General features: G+C 35.4%; 4 protein-coding genes across 5 annotated transcripts in view; 2 read left to right on the top strand and 2 right to left on the bottom strand.

Annotated features, from left to right (window-relative positions):
- Nucleotides 1–397: 397 nt before the first annotated feature.
- On the top strand, nucleotides 398–9306 carry LOC102593906 (casein kinase I-like). Its single transcript, XM_006351597.2, has 14 exons — nucleotides 398–955; nucleotides 1083–1123; nucleotides 2377–2446; nucleotides 2552–2700; nucleotides 2795–2890; nucleotides 4529–4599; nucleotides 6477–6538; nucleotides 6637–6700; nucleotides 6809–6893; nucleotides 7210–7336; nucleotides 7581–7654; nucleotides 7745–7808; nucleotides 8021–8154; nucleotides 8794–9306. Exons 1-14 carry the CDS (start codon nucleotides 880–882, stop codon nucleotides 9061–9063), a joined length of 1383 nt encoding a protein of 460 aa, XP_006351659.1. The 5' UTR covers nucleotides 398–879; the 3' UTR covers nucleotides 9064–9306.
- A 670-nt stretch (nucleotides 9307–9976) lies between these two features.
- On the bottom strand, nucleotides 9977–12262 carry LOC102593585 (probable 60S ribosomal protein L14). The gene is made up of 5 exons (XM_006351596.2): nucleotides 12160–12262; nucleotides 11966–12067; nucleotides 10715–10844; nucleotides 10487–10599; nucleotides 9977–10217 (listed from the first exon to the last, which is right to left on the bottom strand). Exons 1-5 carry the CDS (start codon nucleotides 12160–12162, stop codon nucleotides 10164–10166), a joined length of 402 nt encoding a protein of 133 aa, XP_006351658.1. The 5' UTR covers nucleotides 12163–12262; the 3' UTR covers nucleotides 9977–10163.
- Nucleotides 12263–14497: 2235 nt separating this feature from the next.
- On the top strand, nucleotides 14498–25378 carry LOC102593033 (TBC1 domain family member 15-like). 2 transcript variants are annotated; one of them, XM_006351595.2, is made up of 12 exons: nucleotides 14498–14650; nucleotides 14940–15043; nucleotides 15843–15938; nucleotides 17229–17332; nucleotides 18296–18609; nucleotides 21857–21979; nucleotides 22074–22162; nucleotides 22729–22834; nucleotides 23699–23796; nucleotides 24308–24568; nucleotides 24645–24728; nucleotides 24969–25378. In XM_006351595.2, exons 2-12 carry the CDS (start codon nucleotides 14951–14953, stop codon nucleotides 24981–24983), a joined length of 1383 nt encoding a protein of 460 aa, XP_006351657.1. In that variant the 5' UTR covers nucleotides 14498–14650; nucleotides 14940–14950; the 3' UTR covers nucleotides 24984–25378. The 2 variants fall into 2 exon arrangements, with proteins under 2 accessions (XP_006351657.1, XP_006351656.1); XM_006351594.2 differs by lacking the exon at nucleotides 14498–14650 and adding an exon at nucleotides 14669–14807.
- Nucleotides 25379–25714: 336 nt separating this feature from the next.
- The window catches only part of LOC102592695 (inorganic phosphate transporter 1-4-like), a 3179-nt gene continuing 1647 nt past the window's right edge, over nucleotides 25715–27246 (bottom strand). Inside the window, exon 2 of the mRNA XM_015310581.1 lies at nucleotides 25715–26784. Coding sequence (XP_015166067.1) covers nucleotides 25715–26784 — 1070 coding nt within the window. The remainder of the gene's footprint in view (nucleotides 26785–27246) is intronic.

Below are 27246 nucleotides of genomic sequence, written 5' to 3'. Positions count from 1 at the left end.
TTCAAATTATTGATGTATGATATTATTTAACAATAAGAAATGACACAATATATCTAAACACAATATTTATCAAAATAATATAATATAAAACGATATAGTATGAAATAATATGTAACAACTAACAACCATTCAATCAAGATAAAGGTGAATTAATTTTTGCTATCGTATCTTCTAATAATTTATTTTAATCGATTAACAGTTAATACGTAGATTTTATTTCCTTAAATTAAGTAGTGAATAAATTTCTAACCTTATAGAGTAATCTCAATTTTACCAAAAAAATGGCAATCGTTTATTTACCAAATTCGGACCCGCACGTTGTACAAAACTATTAATTCAAGCAATTATTTCTTTTTCCTTTTTCTTTTCACTACAGTCAATAATCATTTTCCCTTTTTTCGTGGAAAAAAATAAAGCTGCTTTTGTTTTTCTCTTTTTCCCCAATTGTCGCTAATTTGTCCCCTGTTTTTCTTCATCTGCAAATGAAGCTGAACCAAATCAACAAAAATACATGTATATATCGGTTCGCACATTGATTATGCAAAAAAAAATTGATCAATGGGGATCGGTGATTTTTGTTTTGTAAATTAGGGTTTCAATTTCTTGTCGGTATTTGAAAATTGTAACGGAGTTTTATTTATTGACAATCTTAATTGGTTCTGAGTTGAGAATCATAGCTCAAGATTAGTTTTTTAAGTTGAAAACGATAATTGGTGTTTTCCATTTCTGGGATTTGATCCATAACGGGAAGTTTTTTTTGGATTTTTGGGGTTCTTTTTTTTGTTACCTATATTGGGTGGAAATTCGAATAGGAACGTGTGATTGTTGCTGTTGAAATATTTGGTTGTCGAAATCTTGAAGTGGAGTTGTTCAGTTACCATGGATCATGTTGTGGGTGGGAAGTTTAAGTTGGGAAGGAAGATCGGAAGTGGGTCTTTTGGTGAGCTTTATTTAGGTATGTTATTAGCTTGATGGCTTTAATTGCGTTGGATTTGTTTCGATTATTGACTTCGTTGCTGGTATTTGACCCATGTTTTCTTAGTTGTAGCTACTCATATGTGATTCTGCTTAATTTGATTCAGGTGTGAATTTACAGAATGGAGAAGAAGTTGCCATTAAGCTGGTACCGTGCTTCTTTACTATTACTTTTTTCATGAAAAATCACTGTAGAAATGAGTGTGAGTTTTGGAGACCTCGTGTTTTTAAGAACGTTAAGATTTGTCTTGAAATAAGAAATTATTTCGTTTTGGAATGAAATGGACCAGAATAGAAGACGGGAATGAATGAGGATTCACGTATTCAATCAATCCTAACTAGTTGTAATTGAGGCGTAGTTGAACGACTGACTGACTGGCTGGGGAAGTTGTGCTGCTATGTTGTTTATTATGTTTGTGTTATGTCTAATGCATTTATTGTTAACTTGATGTTTAGCTCATCTTTATTATCATTAGAGTTTTTGTCATGGTATCCTTTTTAGTCTATTCAGATATAATGGGTTGGGTGGATTGGAAAATCCTTGTTACCATAATTACCTAGGTAATCACATTATTTTAAGTTGTATATCTGTTGTTAGATTTCTCTAGTAATATTAAGCATGAGAGCAAGCATAATTGTTCTATTTTGGTTGAATGATCTATTAATATGTGTTGAATAGAAACATTTGTAACTTCGGAAATCACAAAGTATATGTATATGACTTAATTTTCTAGAACTGGTTTTTCTTGTCAAGTAGAAATGTAACGACAATACTTAAGGGTTCCTATTTTTTTTGCTAACCTCACTTTTGCGCACATCGATTTCTCTACCGGGTGTCTGTTACCCCTATCAACATAGGGACCGAGTAACTCTCTCACCAAGGCTTGGACAGATTGAAAGAATCACCTAGCATTTTTTTTTGTCATCACTGGGATTTTAATCCCATTTTTTGCATCCACTTCATTGACAACTATGTTGCACCTTTGGATGCTTAGAAAATGCTCTTTTTTCCTTGGATTAATATCTAAGCATTTTCACCAGAAAAGACGAAAATATTGAAGAGTTCGGAAAGCAGCAATCATACCTGACAGTCAGCTTCTGCGTTCGGTGGTATCATAACCTGTGGAGAAAAAAACTATTTTTGTCTTTCGTGATGCTCTTGGAAATTGAAAGCAAGACTAGGTCTATTGTTTATTAGCTTAAATATTTGACGAGCAAATATCCATCTAACCAGTTTTTGTACTGTCTCACATCAATAAATTTTACTTGATAAAAAAATAAATGCCGAGCATATGTAAATGACTTTTATTTTGATGGGAGTTGAAGACTCTAATGGTTGATGCAACAGTACTATTCTCACTATATGTTCATGAATTCATTCTCTTGGTACTGTAATATCAGGAATCTGTCAAGACAAAGCACCCTCAACTGCACTATGAATCAAAAATATATATGCTTCTCTCGGGAGGAAGTAAGCGTTTCTCCCTCACTTAAGTAGCCCTCTTTGCAAAAAGATTTTAGAATGAGAATGCTATATGTTTTGATTGATCTTCTTATTTATGCCATTCTGATGTAGCTGGAATTCCCAACCTTAAATGGTTTGGAGTCGAAGGCGAGTACAATGTAATGGTCATAGACCTTCTTGGACCGAGCTTGGAAGACCTCTTCAACTATTGTAATAGGAAGCTTTCATTGAAAACAGTGTTGATGCTTGCAGATCAGCTAGTAAGTACTTCTTTCACATTTTAAAAGAAAATCGCTGTTGTTCCTGTTTGCTTATGCATTTTAGGGTAATAACCTTGGGGTATATGTCTTTCAGATTAATAGAGTTGAATACATGCACTCAAGAGGATTTCTTCACCGTGACATAAAGCCAGACAACTTTCTGATGGGCCTTGGTCGCAAAGCAAATCAGGTTTTGGTTCATTTCTGTCAGAATTTTGTGAATGAATGGAGTTTATTCAAGTCAATGTTTTGCCTATGAAGAGAGGAAAAATTAGTATTTGCTAGTTTCTTTTCCAGATGATCAAATTTTAAAAAAAATTGTAAATAATTATTTGGTTATTGCGTTGGATGAATAGTGTCTCAGTTCTTATTCTTTATGTTTGTTTCGTTTGACTTTATGCGGGTATGGGGCGGGTTGAAACTCTTTTTTGAAAAAATAGTGCAGTTGTGGGGCAGGTTGCGGGTTCTTCTCCTAATTTCGTCCCTGTAACATAGCTTTATTTTCCTTGAATAACGGTTACATAATATTCTTAATTTGATAATTTTAGTGGAAGAACAGGAAATATTTCCTAGTCATATTTGCTGGGTAAATTTATAAGCTCATTACACTAAACGTGAGAACAAAAATTATACACAGTAACAAAATGATAAGCAAAATGAGAGAAGGAGAAAAGGAGAAGAACAAAATAGGATACAAAGTAAATAATTCTGAAACTAACAATAATAATGAGAGATAACTATTGCTTTGGTTTAGTGTTTAATTTGTTTGTTGGTATCTATATTGGTTTTGATTGGTTGTTTCAATTTATTTTTTTTGGCCTGAAACACGTAAATTATTATTATCTTACTAATTAAATAGTATCTGAGAATAGTAACTAAATTAACAACTGCATGGATAAAAAAAAAAATGAACTGAGATATTGAAATTTGAGGGAAGTTATAATTGCATGATTTAGACAAATGAAAATGAGAATAATCAAGTGGGGTGGATTTATGCGGGGCGGGGTGGAGTGGGTTGAAAAGGCTAAAAAAATGGTATGCGGGGTGGGGTGGGGTGGGGCGGTTCGTTTTTTTTGCGCGGTAAGCTCAACCCGCCCCGCATCCGCCCACACCGCCCCATTGCCACCCCTAGCTGCTTGGTTTCTGATAATCAAACTCATTGTGGGGTGGATAGTACCTTGGTCAATTTTCAGACTCAGGCTGACTGAAGTTCATTAAATGTAGTTGTATTTCAGAAATAAAATTGAAGAGTGTGATTTTTCTCTTTGAAACTAAACCAAGTTTAATTATTTTCCTTGTATTGCAATATTTTTTGTTTATATAAAATGAAACTTATATATGGAGGAGTCCGGGGCTGAATTTACTGGTTGATTGTCCCATTCAGTGTCTTGTACTTTTGAAGTGCTAATCATGCGCTATATGGAGGATGTTTGAGCTTATGAAATCAATAATTAAGATAGTACTACTTTCCCCATAAATGGATTTGCTATAATATGGGATTTACTTCTGGTTTAGTTGCTGAAAGTTTGAGTTATGTCCTTCAGAGAGGTATAAGGAATCAATATGGAATCGAGGACTTTATGTTATGATGATACTTAAATTGTGTATGTGCCATCATGATAAGAGTTTTAATGAATGGCTAATTAATGAGTGGGTTTGTGTTGAAGACTTTAAGTTCGTCATTAAGTCCAGTTTTGTTTTACTTGTAACAAAACCAGTCCATTGGCTTCCGAAATTGAGATGTTGAAGTTAAAGCTTAAAGGAAACAAAGTGTGTGTGATGTCAAGGTGTTTTCCCTAATGTTTCCAATTCTTAATACTGGTGACAGGTGTATGCAATTGACTTTGGACTTGCCAAAAAGTATAGGGACCTCCAAACTCACAAGCATATACCCTACAGGTAGCACACTCTAACCTCTATTTTACTGGATTAATCCTTGCAACTATTGATGTTCTTTTTCTGAATGCTTGTGACATTGATTTTGAATAGCTAGCACATTAACTACTAGTGATTGTTCAACATTGCTTCTGAATGATTCCTTTTGCCTAGATGCCTCTTTAGGTTATTAACTGGTCAAATCTAACCCCCGTCACTAACCCCCATTGTATTTTTGGATTTCATCAGCTCCCTGTCCTTAGTATAGACATACCGTAATGGAGCTGATCATCCTTTTCTGCTCAAACATGTCGCATTCCCTGGATGCCAATAATGAAACCTCTTTTTTTTTTTGAAATTGGTAATGTTGGATGCCAACAATGAATCTTATTATTACTTCATTTTTTAAAATAAGTAAAAACAGTGAAAAGGAACCATATTTATCCTCTTTCATTTCTCCTATCATATCCCCATCATCCAGATACTTATATTCTCAAGCATTAGTGAGGATTTACAGGAGGATAGGCCCATCCTAGAGGTACTTGACAAATGGGCCAGGAAATCTCTGGTAAAGGACTTCATAAATCGTAGCAGCATGGTGTCTAGTAAAAGTGAACTTTCTAACAGTATTTTACCTTTCCTGTTCATCAATCCATAAGACAAGGGGACAACATGAAAACATACACTCACTGGACAATCTGTTGACTCGTGTATGCATCACTGAATGGAAAATACATGTTAGATTGATATTGATACTTGTTTTTGATCACATACGGAGAATACATGATAGATTGATATTGATACTTGTTTTTGATCACATACGGAGAATACATGATAGATTGATATTGATACTTGTTTTTGATCACATACGGAGAATACATGATAGATTGATATTGATACTTGTTTTTGATCACATACGGAGAATACATGATAGATTGATATTGATACTTGTTTTTGATCACATACGGAGAATACATGATAGATTGATATTGATACTTGTTTTTGATCACATACGGAGAATACATGATAGATTGATATTGATACTTGTTATTTGATCACTTATGAAATGTGGACAGTCTTTTCACGAAAATTTTGGGAAGCATGCTATGTAAGATGTTTTGTAGTTCGACACATTCCCATTGGTTTTTCTTGCCTCTGTATTTGTACCTTCTTTAATCCAGAAAAGGTCTTATCTTACTTTTTAGGGAAAATTTTGACCAGTTTTTTCCTGAGTGAGATTGGAAGCTGGTTAGTTGAGTCCAAACTTAGAATGTAAAACAGAAAAGAATTAAAAAATATTGCTTTAAATTTATCATCAGGGTAATTTTAATGAGTGGAATAGCCAAATGACAATGGATTATGGTATTGATTTGCATTTACTTAGATGGTTTTAACATATTACCAGTAACTTAAGTATCAATCACTATATGGTGCTTATGACATTAATGTCTCAATTGATCCTTGGAAGGGAGATTGTGGAAGGCAAACTCGTATTTTCAAGTTTATGGAACTGTGTCCTCTTTTAATGTACATTAATATTGCCAATTAATATATCAGTCGCTGGTATTTGGTGCTTAACTGCTTATATTTGGTGTCCTTGCTGTATCATTTTGTTGATCACAATATGAATTTGTTTGAGCTGACTGACATTAAGACATTTGAGAAAAAAATTCTACTCTTTAATATTATCAAGCTCTAATGTAACGAGTTCCTAGTAAATTGTGACAATCTTATCCTTGTTTTCTTACTATGTTCCTAATGACAGAGAAAAAAGGAAAATATTAAGAAAAGACTTTACACTGGTCAATTTTGTGTCTTAATATTCTTTGATTTGTTCAATTTGTGAGAAATATGTGTCTTAGCTGCCTTTTACATGGTATTATGTCAATATTTTTTCTCAGGGAAAACAAGAATCTGACCGGCACAGCTCGCTATGCAAGTGTCAACACGCACCTTGGAGTTGGTAGGTTAATGTTTAGGTTGTCAAGTAACTGCAGGTATGGTAAGCCACAGATTCTATTGTAACTGATAAAACATGTGTCTTGTTTTTTCCCCTGGCAGAGCAAAGTAGAAGAGATGATCTGGAATCTCTGGGTTATGTGCTTATGTATTTTCTTAGAGGAAGGTTGGATTTTATCACCTTTTTCTTTTTGTCATTGTTTCTGACCAGTTCCTATGCATTTGCAAATTTATGGACGTGTTCATGACTTGATGACAAGTTTTTCTTGCTCAGTCTTCCATGGCAGGGATTGAAAGCTGGTACTAAGAAGCAGAAATATGATAAAATCAGTGAGAAGAAGATGTTGACACCAATAGAGGTACTAAATATGAAGTACTAATGATTCTTGATGATGTCATCTTCACCACTGTTGTGACTCTGACTGCGTGTTTTCTCACAAAGTGGACGTCCTTTAGTCAACTATGATAGAATTACCTTAGTAGACACTTCTTATTGTCAAGATAGGTGGTTTAAGATGTACTTATCCCAAAAATGGATGATTTAAAAATGTATTTATCTCATTAAGCCAATTGTTATCTCGTCCAGCCTGTCTTGCCTTTAATGTATATTATCTGCTGATGATGTGAGTGCTCGGATGAATAAATTGACACAGGATTTGATGGTGTTTCTAACAGGTGCTTTGTAAATCATATCCGTCAGAGTTCATATCATACTTCCATTATTGTCGGTCATTACGGTTTGAAGATAAACCTGACTATTCATATTTGAAGAGGCTTTTTAGGGACTTGTTTATTCGTGAAGGTATATTTGTAATTCTCCCACTTTTACTATTTCAGTCTTAAGTTGTCTGAGATGTAACAGTCAATTTTAAACCTGAAGTGTGTGCCGAGGGTCTATAGGAAACAAGGTAGGGGGTAAGGTATGCATATACACTACCCTCCCCAGGCCCCAGCCCCAACTTGTGAGATTACTCTGGGTTTGTTGTTGTTTTTGTTGTAAGTATGTGTTGCGATCTCTCTCCATCTTAACCTTTTCACTGGTGCAGGTTATCAGTTTGACTATGTGTTTGATTGGACCATTTTGAAGTATCCTCAGATCGGTGCAAGCTCTAGAGGACGTGTAAGTGCTTGTAAAACTTGTTTTGACTCTTGTTGAAAATCTGTTCTTAAATTTTTTAAGGTGGAAGTGTGCATTTTTTTTTGCCACCAGAATATTAGTGGAAGTGCGCCGCTAAATGCTGTGCCATCTGCTGAAAGACCGGGAAGGACATCAGGTAATTTCCTTGACCTGAAGTTTTGGACTTTTTGTAATCCTTTTCTGACTTTTAATTTCTTAGATGATATGCCCAAAATTATGAGCCAGCATGTACTTCTGTTTGTTTATTCAAATGGTGAATGTTTGGAGATATGTTTTTCATGTAAAAGACGAATACTGAGTTTGCAGCTACTGAATTTATCATTGTTTGATGCTTGGCATGTAATCTAGTGGGACAGGATATTCGGGACAGGTTTTCTGGTGCTGTTGGAGCATTTTCCCGGAGGAATGCTTCTAGTTCTGGTAGGCATGGGGACCACTCCAGAAACAAGACTTCAGATGATATACCTTCATCTAAAGATGTGGTATTGATCCTTCTCTTTCTGAAAGCTATTAAAGGAACTTTTTTCTCAGTGGGACTGGAGAATATTATCGATTTGCTTGCATGAGCATTCAGCTTTTAATGCTTAATTAGTGAATTACAGTTTAGGATCTCATATATAGTAAACAACAATAGCAACATACCCAGTGTAGTATCAGAAAGTGGGCTCTTGGGAGGTTACAGTGTACTCCAAACCTGACCTCTACCTCAGAGGTAGAGCGGCTGTTTCTGATAAACCCCCGGTTCAAGATAAAAACAGTCTAGAAAACAAAGTAATGGAAATAAAAAAACTACATACAGTAATTAAACCTCACTTCCGGCATCTTGTCTTCTGCCGAAGTCATTCCCTTGTTTCGGATATCCTTATTTTTAATCTTATTTCTCCTAGTATACCTACACATCCATAGTAGCATCCTCATCTCTGCCCTTTTCATTTTCTGAATGTGAGAGTTCTTGATCGGCCAACACTCCACCCCATACAACAAAGTTGGTCTAACGACCACTTTGTAGTACTTGTCTTTAAGTTTGTATATAGTCCGTCTTTGAAATGATTGTTTTTTCAGTGAAAGAGTAGTATTGACTGTAAAATGATTTTAAGAACTTTATGCTTGTAATTTTACAGCAAGCTGATTCAGAAAGAGGCCGTACCTCGAGAAATTGCAGCTCGTCCAGAAGGGCTGCAATTTCAAGTAGCAGACCGAGCTCTTCAGGTGAACCTACGGAGAGTCGCTCAAGCAGCAGATTAGTGTCAAGCAGTGGGCGCTTATCTGCCACACAAAGGATTCATTCTGGAGCTGAACCAAAACCATCACTGTTCTCCCGAACTTCAGTTACGAAGGGCAGCCGTGATGACCCTCTTCGGAGCTTTGAGCTTCTTTCAATCAGGAAGTAAAGGGCTGCACTTGTAAAGAGAAATTTTCTCGTTGTTTGAATCTTGTGATCCTATAAAAGGATGTCTCTGTGCTGTAAATTGAAATTTTCTACATGAAAACTAAAGCTTAATCCAACTTTTCATTATAACTTGGTGTTGTTTTACCTGAAGAGTTTCTGGTCATTGTAACGCTATTTAGCCTCATCCAAAGAAGTGATGAGTAATATGTACTAAGTTATATATTTAATATTTGATGATGATGTACGAATGTGTGGTGGAGAAATTCTGTTTGAGGTTCTACTGATGATTATAACTACCAGTCCAAGGCATTCAAGTGTAAGGATTTTCTCAAGGCAGCTCACCTATTCTCCATTTCCCAATTGCTAGCATGGAGCTACACCCAACTCAACATTAATTACTCGTGGCAGTACAACTCCAAATCTCCCATAATTTGCTTTTGGATAATGACGTAAACAAGTCAATGAAAAAACAAAATTGTACTGGGGATTTCTCTTCTTTATGATTAAACCTTCTTTGCTTTGTACATTTTGCAGCCTGATGTTACCTAAGGTATGAAAGCTCGTAAGATGACATAACCTTATCGGTATATGTACATTTAATTCACTTAATATATCAATAATCCCTTCAATTTGCTAGTAAACACTCTGACAATTAAGGGAACCAAATAAAATAGCATCTCCTCCGACATCATATTTGTAGTTGCCAACATGCACAAAATGATCTCCAAAATTTGAACCAAAAGTAAATTATGTTTAGTTTTCTTCATCACCCAGTGGTATGCTTGAAATCATGTGGTTACACCAAGAGCTTGTACAAAACTAGACCTCATCAGAGTTGAGATAGAAATCATGGTGACAATGAAGAGTTTTTAACGATATAGGACATCAAGCAATTTCAGCTAATAAGGAGCAGATGACAAAGAAGTTGGTAGCTTCCCATCTTAATTAAGCAAAAAATCTCAGACAAAAATGATCTCAAAAAGTCTTAAATATTGCAAGGCATGAAATATAACAGACTTGTTCTAATATAACATCCCTCAAAGCTAAACAAAATACAAGATCCAAAAATCCTATATATCAATTTCACTGATCAGATAGTTCTCAAGCAGCAGCCTTCTTAAGTTTTGCCAGCTCCTGTCTCACAACTCCAGCTCTCTGCAATGTCAAAATACACGTATCAGGTCTTGAAAGGAAAAAGGAAAACAAGGTCTAGGAAAACAGCAATTCAAAAACAACAATGCATTATGATTTTAACTAAAAGCTAGTAACACAACAAGATGCACGTTCAAATGTTGATCTAGCAGGTAATGGAAACTCAGCCTAGTGAATATGCTATCCAGAAACTGACTCTACATTCTTTGGATGGTTGACTGGACACGCAGATAACAAAATGAAGCTAACTTAAATAGCAAGCATAACCGCACCTTAATCTTTGCCAGCATAAGCTTGAACCTGTCAAAATCGTTAAGTGCAGCCCTCCTCTTCTGCACTATCAACTTCCTTCCCCATGAACTGTTCTCCCACTTGGTCTTCACATCTGGAGAAACCAGACAAATAGAGGTTTATTCTCTTTCTAAAGAAAATGGAAGTGCAAAACCAATTGCCAATTCACAACTAGTAGAAATTCAAAAGAACTAGTAAAGACCACTCACCAGCAGCTTCCATAGCCTCAACCAGGGTCTTCTTCTTTGGAATTCTTTTGATGTCAATTTTGATATCTGTAAGTGAAAGCCTCTTGAAGTTCATCTGGCTCCTCACCATGTCTGGAGCATCAACAAGAGCCTATATTTCAAAAAATAAGTGAAAATGAGTTGACATTTACTTCATTTTCCTAGGCTATTTTGGCACTGGTCAAGGCAAAGTACCAACTATGCAAATTAGAGTAAATCATACAGTGTTACCACTTCATTTTCAGGGGTAAGATATATAACCATTTATATTCCCCCTTGTAAAGTATAATCCTTGTATCCATTCTATTCTATAAAGTAAAAGAAACAAGAAAACTGACACATTTCATCTATCAGATGAACCAAAACAAACATAGAAGGTGAAAAGAGTTTTCCTACATCACCAGAAAATTAGTCTTGTTATGGGAAACAAGTAGAAATATTTTCTACATATCAAATATTACCTCTTAAATAAAGCACAAAACTGATCCTATTTTAATGGAGCTATTAGGTTAAGAAAAACTATGTTTCGTTCCACACAACACATACGTAACAACCCTATATCACTAGTACAACAAAAAGTCAATTAACACAAAAAGAAGACTATATCCCTAGAAACTATTAAGCATATACTCTTGTGAATCATAATACAAGGCCTCAGTCAATATTTGCTCAATCAAGTTAAAATGATCAGACAATGTAGGCATATTATCATATTCCATCATAGGCCTTATATTAGATCCTCTAAAAAACAACTTGCAAAAAGAAACACAGCACTAAAAAATCAAATCTTTACTTTTCTTCAAAGCAAACATTTATAATCAGAACAATGTCGGGCATTATTTTCTAATTATAGGCATACACAGCCCACGTTTCAAATATTAACCCCTAAACTAAAACAGAAAATTGATATTATATTAACAGAACATTCAGATTACTCCACTTCCCTACACAGCTTTACAAAGAAAAACTGTTTCATTCCCACATAAACAATCTAAACATGATATTCTTGCTGAATCATTAAAATAAGGCCTCAGTCAACATTTGCTCAATCAAGTTAAAATGATCAGACAATGTAGGCATGTTATAATATTCCATCATAGGCCTTATATTAAATCCTCCAAAACAACTTGCAAGAATAAAAAACACAGAACTAAAAAATAAAATCTTTATTTTTCTTCACAAAAATATAGCCAGCAGCTCCGAACTGTACAAATTGTGCAGAAAAAAAAGTACCCTATTTTGGTCGATGACGTCGACGATAACAACGAGCCTTCCATAATCCTTTCCATAGTTGATTAGGGCTACCCTTCCAATCTCCACAAACCTCTTGAACGGCTAAACAACAAAACCAAATACATAAATTATCAAATTCGAACACATTTATGAACTTCGACATGTGGAAAATAGTAAAATTTGCATATACTCACCATTTTCGGCGATCTGAAGGAGTAGAAGCGCTAGCAGACTACCAATGGAGAAGCTGGGAGGAGTAATATACTGCTAGGGTTTTTTTATCTACTGACGTATTCTGGTATGGGCTTAGGGCCCAAATTTTGCTATTGGGCTGTGAATAGCCCAATCTTCTCAAAAATGGATAGAATTGAGTGGGCTGGTCAATTTTTGGACCTTATTCAAAGTTTTGTCATCATTTAAAATGGGAAATTTTACGTAAGAAGGCAAATATGTGATATGTATTGTATTCGGCATAGTGTGTTAAGAGTTCAAAAAATTATTGGAATTTGAAATGTGTAGTTCAAACTCCAAGAAAGTTTTAGGCGTAAATATAATATTACATAAATGTGTTCTTCAACTTTGTGTGAGCATAAGTATACATTTAAATTTGTATAAAATTGAACAAATATACGCAACCGTTCTACATGGCATAATATGCGTCCTGCATGGCATAATACGAATCAGTTCTAGCATATTTCACGTGAATTGTCATGTAGGATGTATATGTCTACTTGTTCAATTTTACAAAAGTATAAGTGTTTACTTGTATAAACTCAAATTTAGAGGGCATATATACCAACTAAACTAAAATTAAAGGGCACACACATATATTATGTCAATATTTTAAGATTTTCTAGAGTTACTCTTGCACTTCTTAGTGGAGTTCTATGACACTAGTTGGAGTTTCACCTGTATAAATAAAATATAAGTGATCCAACATATTTAAAATATAAATTAAAAAGAGTAAATAAATTATAAATATGAGTTTAAATTGTCGCGTCTTATAATGTATAGTTAAATAAAATAAGTTGAATAATAGAGCTTGGAGTTTAATTATGTATTATAACTAATAAGTTGCCACTCTATTATCATAGTTGATTGCTCATTTTGTTTGTTGGTATTTTATAAGGTCATACTGAAAGCTAGTTTCTCCAATTGATTAAATTTTATTCCCTTTTCTCTTTGGCAGAGCAACTTGATTAACTACTCCAACCTCTAATGACATGTTACCTTCTTCTGTTTTTTTTAAAAGTACAAACTAATGATATGTTTGCCAAAAATGCTTACTCTGCATCCTATATGTTAGATAAACTTAAGTAATTATCATTTAATTACAAATTAAATTGAGAACACATTATTTGATCAATATTAAGCAACACAAGTTCATATTACCACAAATATATATATCTTGCATTTATTAATTTAATGTAAATACTATATACTTTTAAGTTATTTTGAGTTGATTATTAATAATATCATATAATATAAGTTTCTTTTAGCATGACGTCGGGAAAATTTTGGGTAATTTCTCATAACTTTTAAAGCAAAACTTGTCAAAAGAACATCAAACTACAAGTAGAAGAAAACGAAAACATTCTCAAGGGTGTATCCGGTATCTAATGTTTTTCAATTATTTCACGTTCGCTCGATCAAATCTTGTGAAAAACATTTTTTAAAAGAAAAGTATGTTCCTTAAAAACGATAGTAAAAGTAGGAATAAACAAGTTTCATAGTGAAATTTCATATTGATTGTGTCATTCCACCCTCCAACACATCTCATCTTTACCGCAAATTATGTAGCCCCCATTCCATCCAGTTGGGGAGTCAGAATTTCAATGAGAGGGTTCAAAATACAAGAAAATTTCAAAGGGATCAACATCTACTACTATAAATACATAAACAATAATTTTAATTATATATAAATAATATAACTTTTACCAAATGAAATTTGGATAAAACCCTTCAACCTTACTTGACTTCACCCTTGTCCCTATTCCTGCCACCCCACACCCCTATCCCCTACAAATACTTTCAAGATATCATTATTTAGAACTCTCATTATTTACTTATATACCAAAAAAAACATGCATCTTACTCCCTCCGTCCACTATTAATTGTCATAATTTTCATTTTTAGAGTCAAACTATAAAAAATTTGACTTACATTTGACTATATATTTTTTCATCATATTAATATACAAATAATTGCAATGTATAGTACTTTTCGTATAGTTTTTGAATATCTAATTTTTTTGTTTAAAATATCGAATTAATGTAATTTAATTTAACTTTGAAAATTAGTCAAATTGACTTTCGAAAAGCGCAACATGACAAATAAAAATGGATAGAGGGAGTACAAAAAAAATATTTTTCTCCATACCGAAAACACACCAATAGTAAGTACAACATATTATTTCACCAAAAAATGAGAGTAAATCATTTTAAATATTTTCATTTTTCCTGTCCATTGTTCATTCATATATTTTCTAACAACCTTAAAATCTGATTGTTATTTCAACCATAAAATATTTTGAACAAAAAGTTGAAATTTGAGAATAACGTCAATTTCTCATCTTCCCTGTTTCATTGTACAAATCGAATCAAGACAATAAATACAAATAAAAAAAAAGAAAAAAGAGGCAGCAAGTCAATCTATTCAAATTTGTCTTCATCATATTCAATACAGGTACTTGAAACTTTCAAATATCATTTTCATTTCAAAATCAATCTCTATATTTATCTTTCTATGTTGAAATCTTAGCGATCTTTAGTTTTGTAATTTCTTATTTTGTTGAACGAAGACATGGGTAATTCTCAGTCATCCGTTGATTTCAAGAATGATGGTAGGTTATATGTTTGATGGAATGTCTGAATGAGTCTGTTGTATGTGGTTTTTTCTTCTTAAAGTGGATGAATTGTTCAATTTTCTTCCCCTGTTTTGGATTGATTGTGGGGTTTGTGTTTTGAATTAACAGGGGTTCGTGCTATGAAGAATTCTTCTTCAGAGGAGCTAGACAGTTACTATCCTGTTAGGCCTGAATGCCTAGCTGATGTTCCCAAGACCCGATTCAAAGCAAGGGTGTGTTGAAAAAATATCACCTTTTTTCCCTTTTCTATGCTACTTTACTGTATCTGATTCTGTTCTTTGTTGTTCTTATTCATTTGGTGTGTTATCTTCATATTGACAGCGTTAAATGTGTCTTTTTTCCTTTTCTTTGATTCTCTGACATCAATTTCTCTCATCTGGTTTAGAAACCTATGCCATTTTTGTCTTTTCTAGAAAATCATTGTCCATCCTTTGATGGTGTCTTTTTTCCTTGATCCTTTGACATTAATTTCTCTCATGTGGTTTAGACACTTAGGCCATTTTTGTCTTTCCTAGAAAATCATTGTCCATCCTTTGATGGTGTAGTTGTTGGGGAGATTTGCACAAATAGAATCGTCTAAGACAGTTATTTAACTTTGGCCCTCTATTAAGTTTTGCAAGATTATTTGACGGGGCATAACGTTGAACACGCACCGGACAAAACAAGTTATGCCCTGCCCAAAGTTATGCCGCGTGGTGTTATATCTGCAGAAATTTTTATAATGGGGACAAAAGGTAAATACCAGGCTTCAAAAGAAACACTGGGTGGAAATTCTTGTAGTTGTTTTATTTGGTCCATTGGGGGTTGCTAAATGAAAATATGTTTAATCAATCAATTAGGTAAATACTTGAATGATGGCAAAAGCCAGAGTTTTTTGGTTGACATTTGTCTTATTCCTTTTGAAGAAATAAGTGTTATTATTAGGTAGCTGTTTGTGATATCTTCAAGGATTATAGATGCTTATGACTCAACTAAGATCCTTACTGTGCTTTTTTTACACTGTTTGGACAGGTAGGAAAAACTCTTAGTGAAAGAAGATGGAAAGCTGCATTCTCTAAAGATGGTTATTTGGATATAGCTGGTGTTCTTCGACGAATACAACGAGGGGTATACCTTTTTTGCCATTATTCCTGTATTGTCTACCACATTCTCATTTTCCTTTGGATGCGTGTAATTTTGAGTCAAATGTATTGCTTTACTGGTTCCTGTATTTAAACAATTAAGAGCAGGTATGGAAGATGAGAATTAGATCTTTCAAATAAGCAATTTTTGTATAACAACTTAATTTTAAATTGCGAATGCTCTGCAACAGAGACAAGCAAGTGACTGAAAGCTGACTTCAACTTGCAATTATTATCTTACTCCTATAAAACAGTTCGGTTTCATATTCGGAGACAGCTTGTAGTTTCCTCGTAAAGTACTGCAGTTTTTATGTATTGTGACTGTGTTTAATGTTTGATTTCTTTGGAAGATTCTACTTGAGGTAGATTGATGTTTTGGAAATTCTGAATAGTCATACTGAAGGTTTTAGCTATTGTAGAAGCTGGAAAGGTTGAAGATGTTACTATCTTTGGTTGGTAAAGTAATACCTTTACTTTACTCTCAGACAAGGAAAATGATGGAGCCGCAACAACACTCGATCCTTGTCTTGTTTTGCATTGTCTCATTGTCTTGCCACTCTCAGTGTTTTTTTCTCTCCTTGCTACTACTCTTCACGATCCAGTTAATGTGACACAGAGAGTGCATTATTCCAGCCTGTTGTTTACATGCTTGAGGTCAGGTGTTTGGATGGTGAATACAAGTTATAGTTAGTCCGTTAAACAGGAGTTATCAGCGCAGTGGTGAAATGAAATTGAGTACCTTTGTGACTAAATATTAATCTCATGTGGGACTTGTGAGTGGTGTTGCACCCCAAAACCTATTGACCTTGGGTAAACTGGATCGTTTGTATTACATTGTTTTATTTTCTTATCTATTTGTGAGTTGAGTTAAAATCGTTGCTTCACTCTATAGGGGTGTATATTGTCCCTTATTTCAAGCTCTTTGAGCACTCTAGAAAGTTATTAGCCAATGGAAGTAGGACCCTCTTTCATCTCTTGGAAAACTAGCATGATCTTACCTCATAAAAGTGATTAGTTTTTGTTGTTCTGCTGTGTGCAATAGGTTTGACACTCTCTGTCAGCTGTGTATAAAATTTAGGCTGTTGAACTATACATAAAAGTTGGATAACTTGGTCTACTAGTGGCACGTCTGTTGAGTTCATCATGAAGAGGTTGGGTTAATTACGTTTAATATGCCTCTTGCTGTTACTTATCAACAAGAATTTTTTGTATTGCTGTTTTTCTGGATATTGAATTTTAAGATTATGAAGCTCATTAATTGTTCTGTGAACGCTAGGGTATTCATCCATCAATTAAAGGGGCGGCCTGGGAGTTCCTGTTGGGCTGTTTTGATCCTGAAAGCACATTTGTGGAAAGAAATCAGCTTAGACAACAGCGAAGGTAATGTGAGTCGTTTCAGCAATTAGTAGCAGTGATAACCAAATAGCCAAACTGGTTGTTTTTAGAATGTAAAGTAAAAAATTAAGATATGAAGTAATTATGTTCTAATTTTGTACATTTATATGCTTATAGAAAGTCAAAGCACCAGTTACAATTGATTTACTTTTATGCGATGACTTTCTCATGTTTAATAGAGTTTTTATCTCGAAGGTTAACTTTATTTAGTGGTCCCTGCTGTATATTAGAATGATTCAATATTGAGCATAGAGATGATAATATGGTGTCTGTAATGCTGTTTTCTACCCTTTCTTATAGCGGACCTTCTGTCTCCTGGTGTCAAGATCTGACCCTTTTTATTTCATGAAGTTCCTCATTTTTTTTGTATAAAATTTGAATTCTCGTGACTCAATATGTAATTATTCAACTGCAAAAAAGCTCAACCCTCTTGTGGCTTGCTAGAACTTGCTGTGAGGTTTGTCAAGTTTGAGAACTCAAATACAGTTTTATTATATGTTTGGAGGTGGTCACAGATAGTTTTCATCAACATGCCTGTAGAATTTTATCATGAGAGGTCAATTTGGATGAACCAGTCTTTGGATAAGTTATAGTATAGCTATGTCAATGCCCATGTCTTCAGTCAAAATGTACCATATTCCTTGAATGCCCTGATTCAGTTTGAGTCCGTTTCTGAAATCATTGGTGAAAGAAAAAGCATGCCTGCTAAAGGCTGAGTTCATTTAGTTCTGGACTTTGATCCCCGTTCTGTGGTATATAACTTGGAACCAAGAAGAAAAATGGTCAGTCCAATTTTGAGATTTATTGCCTTTAAAATATAATAGCATAAATGTATAAAAGACTTAGTGAAGACAAAAGCTTAGGGCCAATATCAGTATGCTGAAATTGAAATTAATTTATTATTTTTATTAGTGGCCTAAATTAATGATTTGAAATTTGTATCCTCAGGGAGCAGTATGCTGCATGGAAATCTGAATGTCAAAAGATAGTGCCTGTCATCGGCAGTGGAAAATTCATCACTAGTGCTATAGTCTCTGATGATGGGCAACCTATAACATCTGATGATGGGCAACCTATAGCATCTGATGATGGGAAACCCATATCATCTGATGATGGGCAACCCATAGCATCTGATGATGGGCAACCTATAGAGTGTGCAACTAGTACCAGTAATTCACATGATAATAGTGATGCCATGCCAGCTGATAATGGTGATTTTGAAAAGAAAGTGCTTCAGTGGAAGCTTAGCTTGCATCAAATTGGTTCGTATTTCTGCTACTTCTTATTCTCTATTTATATACAGTTTATGCTGACTTTTAGAATCTACCAGCATCTCTTCCTCTCTTTCCTTCATCTCTTTGACCAGTACTGCAAAAACTTTCTTTGCCAATAACTCTCTTAAACTTTCTTAGAATTTTCTCGTGCACAACTATTGGTGTTTGAGTTATGTAGTTGTCTTAATAAGTTACCAACAAATGACAAAAATAAATAATCAATTAAAAAGAGAAGCTCCAATGGAGTAGCCTAGTACTGGAACTGTTGGAGTAACAATCTTGAGAACCAAGGTTCTAATACCAGCAGAGGTGACAATAGGTGAATTGGTCGCATCTGCTAATTTGATTGGTGAAGTTACCTGGGATATCCAGTGGATCAGTTGATGTGCTTCAAACTGGTCGAAATACCACCATAATCAACAAAAAAAGGAGAACCAAAGAAATTTTGCATTTATTTACATGGTCAACATAAATATAGTTCTGGGATTTGCAGTTCTTAGTTGTTAGACAATGCAATAGATCAGCTCATTTCAAAGGTTAGATCTACCCACATAAGATAATTCAGATGCACTTATCAAAATAGATAAAGGGAGTGATACATCTAAAGTTACTTCTTTTTCTCAATTTTGTCGGTACATATTTGTATAGTAGTCAGTGTAATTCTATGAAGTTGAGATATAGCTGTAATGGACTTTGGGAAGTGGAATTAGGCCATGTCGAGGGTACTTAGTTTGCAGATGTAGGAAGGGTTTTTGGATTTAGAGACTTTGTGTTTATCTTGACTGTAATTCCATAAAGATGATGCTTAGCCACTGGCAAATTGTTACAAGTACAAATAAAGGGGACCAACAGGTCCGCCTATTAATTTCTCTGATAAGCTCAAAATTCATTGAGATAAGTGGGTCCTTTTTTTCGTTACTGGATGGTGTATTCTTGATGCTGAGTTGAAGAGAATTACACTGACTACTATACAAGTCTTTCGTATGAAACTTAGTATGTAAGAAAGACTTGAGAGGAGAGATACCTGCAAATCACTTCCTATAATGACAATGTCATCGACATATACAACAAGGAGATAGTTCCAACAACAGATTGCCTGTAAAAGACTGAATAGGGTAATAAATAAGGTTGGTTTAACAGTTCCAGATCCAAAACTGGTACAAGTTGATCCATCAGCTACAGTAACGGGAAATGGTGCTTTGTGTGGCTGGAAGTTAGAAAAAATATTAGTGTTACACATGTCATGTGATTTGTGGCGCTTGGATCAATCACTCATTTATTTGAAAAGGTAATAGTCATGCTTTCCCTGACTCGACAAAGGTAGTAACTGAAGTAGATTCCTTAAGTGATTTCTGATACTAAATGAATCTAGCATAATCCTCTGCCGAAACCAAAACTATTTTGTCCAATGATGGCCTATGAGCAACATCAACCTTACTAAACTCTTCCATTCTTCTCCCTTTCTAAACTCTTCCATTCTTCTCCCTTATTATCATTCATTCTCACAATATCAAAGCAAAATAACAGAGAAATCACCAAAACTCTCAATATAAAGGTCTTACCAAGAGAATAGTCAACTCCACAAAAAGGCTCAACTCAAATAGAGAAAACTAAATAACCCAAAACAGAGTTAAGATGGTTGGAATACCCAGCAGTTCACAGAGTAACAAGAAACTAAAATATGAATAGCCAAGGGGTCCAGGCAGAAAACCAATCAAAGCAACAAAGAGGAAGCAGTAGAGATCAGACAGTATTCTGGCTCCAAACAGATCAAACGACAGCAGAGAAAGGAATTCAAACTAAAGTATCACCAAAAGAAAAATCGTAGAACCTTGATCTTGATGTTAAATCATCAAAACGTGGTCCAATGATAAGAAAACCACCGTAAATCAACTGGGTACTCTCAAGGCAATGTCAAATCAGTAAGACAGACCATCAGTGGTGAAGTCACACGAACCAAAAATATGGCGGCGGCTAATTCCAGCAACCACCACTTCAAGTCTCACAACTCTGGTTATGCTTTGATACCGTGTGCAAGGAATTAGAGAAAATAACTTGTATTTTATTCAATTGGTAAGCACTAAGTTGCTTAGACTCTTCACTTTTGGTGCCGCACCCGTGTTGACACGACATGGGTGTGGGTGTGGGATACATGTCCGGTTTGGTCAGCTGATTTTGGGTGCTTTGACCAAAATCGATGGGGAAAGTCTGGACAGTTTTAATGATTTCTGTAATCAATACAAAAGCTAAGGTGAAATTAAAGAAAATGGAATACCTTTTATATATAAATTTCTATGTCACTCCTTTTCCTTTAATCTTCTTCCAAGATTCTCCTCAAGTTCTCAATATCTCATAATTTAGGTTTTATAACTCTATTTTTAGATATTTTAATTATTTTTAGGCGAATCCCCGCACCCGTATCCATATCCCCGAATCTTAAAAATTAGATCATGAAGTATCCGACCTCTAGGACTTGTATCAGACACCTGCACCCGAGTTTGAACAACTTAGGGTGAACATGTATAAATACATTAACAAGAAGCTAACTAAGGAAAGAAATAAAGAGGAAATCTAAAGATATGCTATCTATCAACATCTTTGTACAATATCAAGAAATAGATCTATATACATTCTGTAACAAACAACATCCATTTGCTGACTGGTCAAAAGTGAGAAGAATTTTGTACATCACTTTGAGAAAGCTTCCTAGGTAATTGAGTTATCTGCTTCCCTTCCACAGGTTTTGTGGACATGAAATAAGAATGCTGCAGTATAATAGGAAAGCATTTGCTGGTTTTCACTTTATATACATAATATAAAATAAGTACCTAGAGTACATGGTAATTCTCTTTGCTTTTCTCCTTACTCTTGCCAATTTACAAGACTTTTAATAAGCATGTTGACATTGCTTAGTTCCACTTCGTAGTTGTTCACTTGAAAGATGGAGTCACTCAATCTTTGCTCTCTCTTAACTCCAACGTGGTATATTTTTGGAGCGAGTTTGAACTTTGTGACAGGAAAATATTTTGAATAACTGTTAGCAATTTTTAATGAAAAAGTGATAGTAATCAACTTGATCCTAGTACAGCTGTCCAACTTCTGCTATGCATAGATTGCTTGAATATGAAATATCTAGAAATCACTCTTTTGACCCGGCTAAAGAAGCTGGTGTTTCAAGATAAACTGATTTTCTTAATGATATCTGAAACTATCTTGACTTACGATGTTTATTTAGGTTTGGATGTTGTTCGAACGGATCGTACTCTTGTATTTTACGAGAATGAAGCTAATCAGTCAAAACTTTGGGATGTACTGTCTGTCTATGCCTGGATGGATAAAGATATTGGTTATGTTCAAGGTATTATAGGAGTATAAGACATTGTCTTTCAATATAATCAAGGCCGTTCATTAACATCCTCTCTCATTTTATGTCTCTCATTTTACGTGAACAGGAATGAGTGATATTTGCTCTCCAATGATAATTCTACTTGAGAATGAAGCAGATGCATACTGGTGCTTCGAACGTGCAATGCGTCGATTGGTATGTCTCTATTGTTGCTAATGCTCTATTAGTGGTTATTTTTTAAGGTGCTATTATTAGAGACCTTAGACGAGTTGCAATAGCAAAAGGTAAAGGACAAAAAGTAAAAACACCATAATGGCCATAGCATTGTTTGAACTTCTACTTATAAAAGTTAGCACTGGAGTTTCTCTTCTTTAGTGATCTACCTTGAATTTAACTATAAACATATTTCAAGTTTAATATATCTATGCACCTTCACGGAATGTTAATGAAAGAAAGCCCTTTCATCCTAATCTCATCTACTGAAAAGGGGGCCGGGCGTAGCACGTTCTTTTTTGGGACACATAGGCTATTACAGACGCATCAAAAAAGACTTTACAAAGTTTCTTTTTTTCAAATGATTCCCTTGCAAGGTAAAGTTGGTCAGGTAAACCTTGCATACCCCCGGAAGAGGGATGTAACTTGCACATATATTTGTATTCTCCTTATTGACATTTTTCTTTCAGCTGGTGCATTCCTTTTGTGCTCATTCCTCTGCTTATACCTCCCTTCTGTTTATAATCACTCAACTTTCATTTCAACAGCGAGAGAACTTTAAGTGCAGCACAGATTCTATTGGAGTGCAGTCTCAGCTAAGTACTCTAGCTCAAATTGTTAAAACCGTCGATCCCAAGCTTCATCAACACCTGGGTAAGAGAGGGTCCTAGTCTTTGTAAATCGTCTTAGTCACTATTGCCATGAGTATAGTAAAGAACTCAAGATCTTCGTGACATTGTTGCTTTTCCTTTCCTAATCTCTGTTGTAGCGTCTTGAATGATTTACTGGGTTTTTACTGGTGTCTTGTGATGAAATATGATTTTGGAATATCGTGAATGATAAATTCAAGTGTTCTCATGATATTATCTGTAGGAGCCCATGTACCTTTTTCTGATTATTAACCTTCATCATTCGAAAAGGAATGTGCCTAAAGGATTGAGAGAGAGATACCATGGATGATAGTTTTTTTCCATCTAAAAACTGAGTCAAACTTCTTAAGAGTTATAGTTGGACAGAAAGGTACAAAGGGAAGTAGTTTCAGTCTTTAACAATTGTGGTTGGAGTTTCAGACAGGAAATAGTTGTCTTTTTACATATCTTGGCCACAGTGCAGGGTAAATCTTTATTAGACTCTTGTGATTGGAAATTAACTTACCTTAAGGATTACACATTAAGCTAGAAGAAATGGAACAACAAAATTACATTCTCTAATGGTTAGATATCTCTGATGCCTGACGCAAATTACTATACCATTTTGTCATTTTGGGGCCCCAATAACAAATCATAAGTTAATCATAGTAATGGTAATCCCGTGGTCTGAAAGTCTTTCTATGTGCATTTCTACTTTTTTGCAAGTGTTGGTTCATGTAAAATACTTGTCAAATCTTTGCAATTACATATTGACAATGCCACAGATTACTTACTTTACTATCAAAACACGAAGGAGGGGGTAGGACTAGATTTTACTCCTTCTATCTATCTTCCATCTCTCTCATAACAGCTATAATTATATCGGCAGAGGAGCTAGATGGTGGAGAATATCTGTTTGCATTTCGCATGCTGATGGTACTTTTCCGCAGGGAGTTCTCGTTCGTTGACTCACTCTATCTTTGGGAGGTGAGAAGCTACTTCTTTTCCATTTGTAATTGTTAGATATATATAGCAGTGGCCTAGTGGGCAATGAATTGGGTTAAGAATCATGAGGTAGAGTTCAGATCCCATTAGAGACAAACACTAGTTGATTACTTTCCATATGTTCGCTAGCCTTGGTGGACAGAGTTACCTGATACATGTTGTTGGTGGGAAGGGGCAGGTATCCCGTAGAATTAGTCGAGGTGCACGCATGGTTGTCCGGATATCACGGTTATCAAAAAAGAAAATATATATTGCAAAATAGCTTGCACCAGGATTTATTGCTTTACTTACGTTTCTCGTTCTGAGGATTGTTTAATAGAGAATGTATGCCAACCTTTTGTGTTCTAGAAGAGCATAAGTTTTGACATAAAGGTCAATGGGAAAGAACTAGTTCTTCATAACATCTGAACCATGAGAGGTCCAGGAGCCATGAGAAATTGTAGGTAGGAGTTATTTCTATCTTCTGATAGATACTTTTTTTTCTATTATCCAGGTGATGTGGGCCATGGAGTACAATCCAAACATATATTCATCATATGATGACAAAAGACAACCCCTTCTTTCTGAATTATTGTATGATGACAAACCGAATGATAAGCATAAACTAAAGGAATATGGGAAGTTTGAAAGGAACAATTTGAAAACTGGTGCGGAACCGAATAGTGCTCTTTCTGTTTTCCTGGTTGCAAGTGTTCTAGAGACCAAGCATAGGCGACTTATGAAAGAGGCGAAAGGCCTTGATGATGTTGTAGAGGTCATCATTCTGTCTTTTTATATCTGTGTATTCCACGACATTATGTCCATTGATGCTGACAATAAAAAGTTTCCAGATCTTGGGCGAAATATCTGGGAATTTAGATGCAAGAAAAGCATTAGATGAGGCATTGAAGGTTCATAAGAAGTACTTGAAACAGGTAAGTTTCTTTGAAGTAGTCTTCAACCTTTCCCCAGTCCCCTACCAATCCACATTAATTTTTCATATATCAACTAACCATGGTTAGTGATAGAAGTGCATATGAAAGACAAATGCCATGTGTTCATTGGTTTGGTATAAACAACGGGTGTGGATAAATTTCTCCCCACATAAAAATCCACGAACCTTAAGTTCTCGGCACGTGAAAATGACTTTGTTTCTCTCAACACACTTTATGCAGGCTAAAAAATCATAGTTGGAGTTGCTAGTGGTGGTCCTGCAGCAAGCATCTCCTGTGGTTAAAGTCTTGTTTTCATTTTTGTTTTTTCATTATTAATTTCAATTCTTAAACTCCTTTTTTTTGGGATTTTATCCTCTTGTTTTTTTAATCCTTTTCCCTTTTTCTTAAAGGTATAATTCCTCTTATAAATTCATGAGTCATGTCTGTCTTCTTTCTTTTGGTAGTTGGTCTATGGTTGTTGGTCTACAGCTCTATAAGAAAGAGGAACATGTATATAAGTTTAGGTATGAAATGTACATGACATGTTTTTTTTTTAATTCAAGTATTTTAACAACTCCAGAATGTAAGCAATATTGCAATTAGTTTCAATTGCTTTATGGATGAGAAGAGTTTCAGTTTGAGATACTAAAGATGTGACAAGATCTGTAGTGGCATCCGTACATCGAGTGCCACTAAAGTTGTTATTCCATGAAAGTTCAGTCATTTTTGTCTGAAGTGCATTAAAATGATTGAACTGCAACTGTATAAACCTTCAAAGATTTTGCCTGGTAGACACAAAAAAGGTTCACTGCAAAATGCTCCCAAAAGTAGTTCAATGTGAAACTAAAATCTCAGTGATATATATTATAGAGTAGCGAGCAATCAAGAAAAGCTAAAAAGGGATGAAACTTAGTATCTCTACACTAATAGTTTGAGCTAAAGAAACTATAGTACTACATATAAACAAATGAAACTAGTAACTATTTTTAAACAGGAACTGTCCTGTTATGATTCTCCACTTCTGCTCCATCCTCTGCCGAGTCTTCGCCGTCCCTTGACATCTCCTCCAGTGACTTCCCCTTGGATTCTGGAACCAAGAAAGTGAAAAATAATCCGAGAAGGTTGACTACGCCAAGGACAATGAGTGAATTCCGAACCCCAATTCCAGCAGGGTACCCTGCATCAGCCTTGCTCTTGTCTTGTGGTTGAGCCAAATACAGGAATCCAAATGCACCCACCATTGCTCCTAACTTTCCACATGCAGCTGATATTCCATGGCAAGTTGACCGCAATCTAGCAGGGAAAATCTCAGCAGGCACGACAAATGTAGTGGCGTTGGGTCCAAAGTTGGCAAAGAAGAAGGTTAGTGAATAGAGGACCACAAACCCGATATGGTGGCCAGGGAGAGTCCAGTGGTGGTAAGGAATGGCCAGAGCAAACATGAACACTGTCATCATTGTGAAACCAATAACTTGAATGGTAAACCTGCCAATCCTGTCAATGAGGAACACTGTGAACCAGTAGCCAGGCACGGTACTGCAGAGAGCGATAAGAGTTTGTGCCCGTGCAATTTTGTAAACCTCTTCAATTGCATTCATAGTCTTGGCAGCAGGAATCCATCCAATGGCACTGAAGATATCCTTTTGGAACAAGTTTTGGCTGTAGTAGGCAATATCAAGAAGAAACCATGTGCTAGCTGTGCCAAGCAAGTGAAGTCCATGTCGCCTAAGAAATTGTTTCGTGAACAAACCAAATTCATTGCCGGACTTTACAGCAGGCTCTTTTTGGTCTGTCCCAATGTCAACCTGCATAACGTTTTCCATATCTGCAGTGGCCTGCTTCACATTCTTGGCTACAAGAGCAGTGTAACGAGCCGTTTCAGGCATCTTCATCCTCCAGTAGTAAGTGAGAAGAGCAGGAAGTGACCCAGCCATCAATATGATCCTCCACGCATAATCTGCTTGAGGAATGGTTGAACCAAGGGGATCCACTTGATAGGCTGGCGCCTTGAAACAAGCCTGGAATACAGCAGAGATAATGATGGCAAAGATACCACCTCCGAGGATACCAAATCCTTGCATAGCGAAAACAGCAGCAATGAAGGCACCCCTAGTCTTTTTGTTGGCATATTCAGACATAATAGTAGCAGAAAGGGGGTAATCGCCACCAAAACCAAAACCAAGCCAGAAGCGAAAGAAGCAGATGGTGGCCATGACGGTTTTAGGATCCCTACCAAAAGAAAGGCTAGAAGCAATGGAACAAATACATATGATCGTAAGGGTTATGCCAGACTTTTTTCCTTCCTATTTTGTCACCAATCCATCCAAAGAAGAGTTAACCCGCAATGGTACCACAGAAGGCGACACCATTGATAGCAGCGGAAACATTAGGAGGTAGTGAACCAGGCTTTGAAGAGCCATCGACATGGTAGTAAATACGTCCAAGCAACTTAGTGACTAGAGATATGCAGAAGAGATCGTAGGCATCAGTAAAAAATCCCATACCAGCTATTATGATT

Source organism: Solanum tuberosum, unplaced genomic scaffold (assembly GCF_000226075.1).
Source record: "Solanum tuberosum cultivar DM 1-3 516 R44 unplaced genomic scaffold, SolTub_3.0 scf00130, whole genome shotgun sequence".
Lineage (NCBI taxonomy): Eukaryota > Viridiplantae > Streptophyta > Magnoliopsida > Solanales > Solanaceae > Solanum > Solanum tuberosum.
The sequence above is the reverse complement of the archived record's forward strand: the minus strand, read 5'-3'. Positions and strand labels throughout refer to the sequence as shown.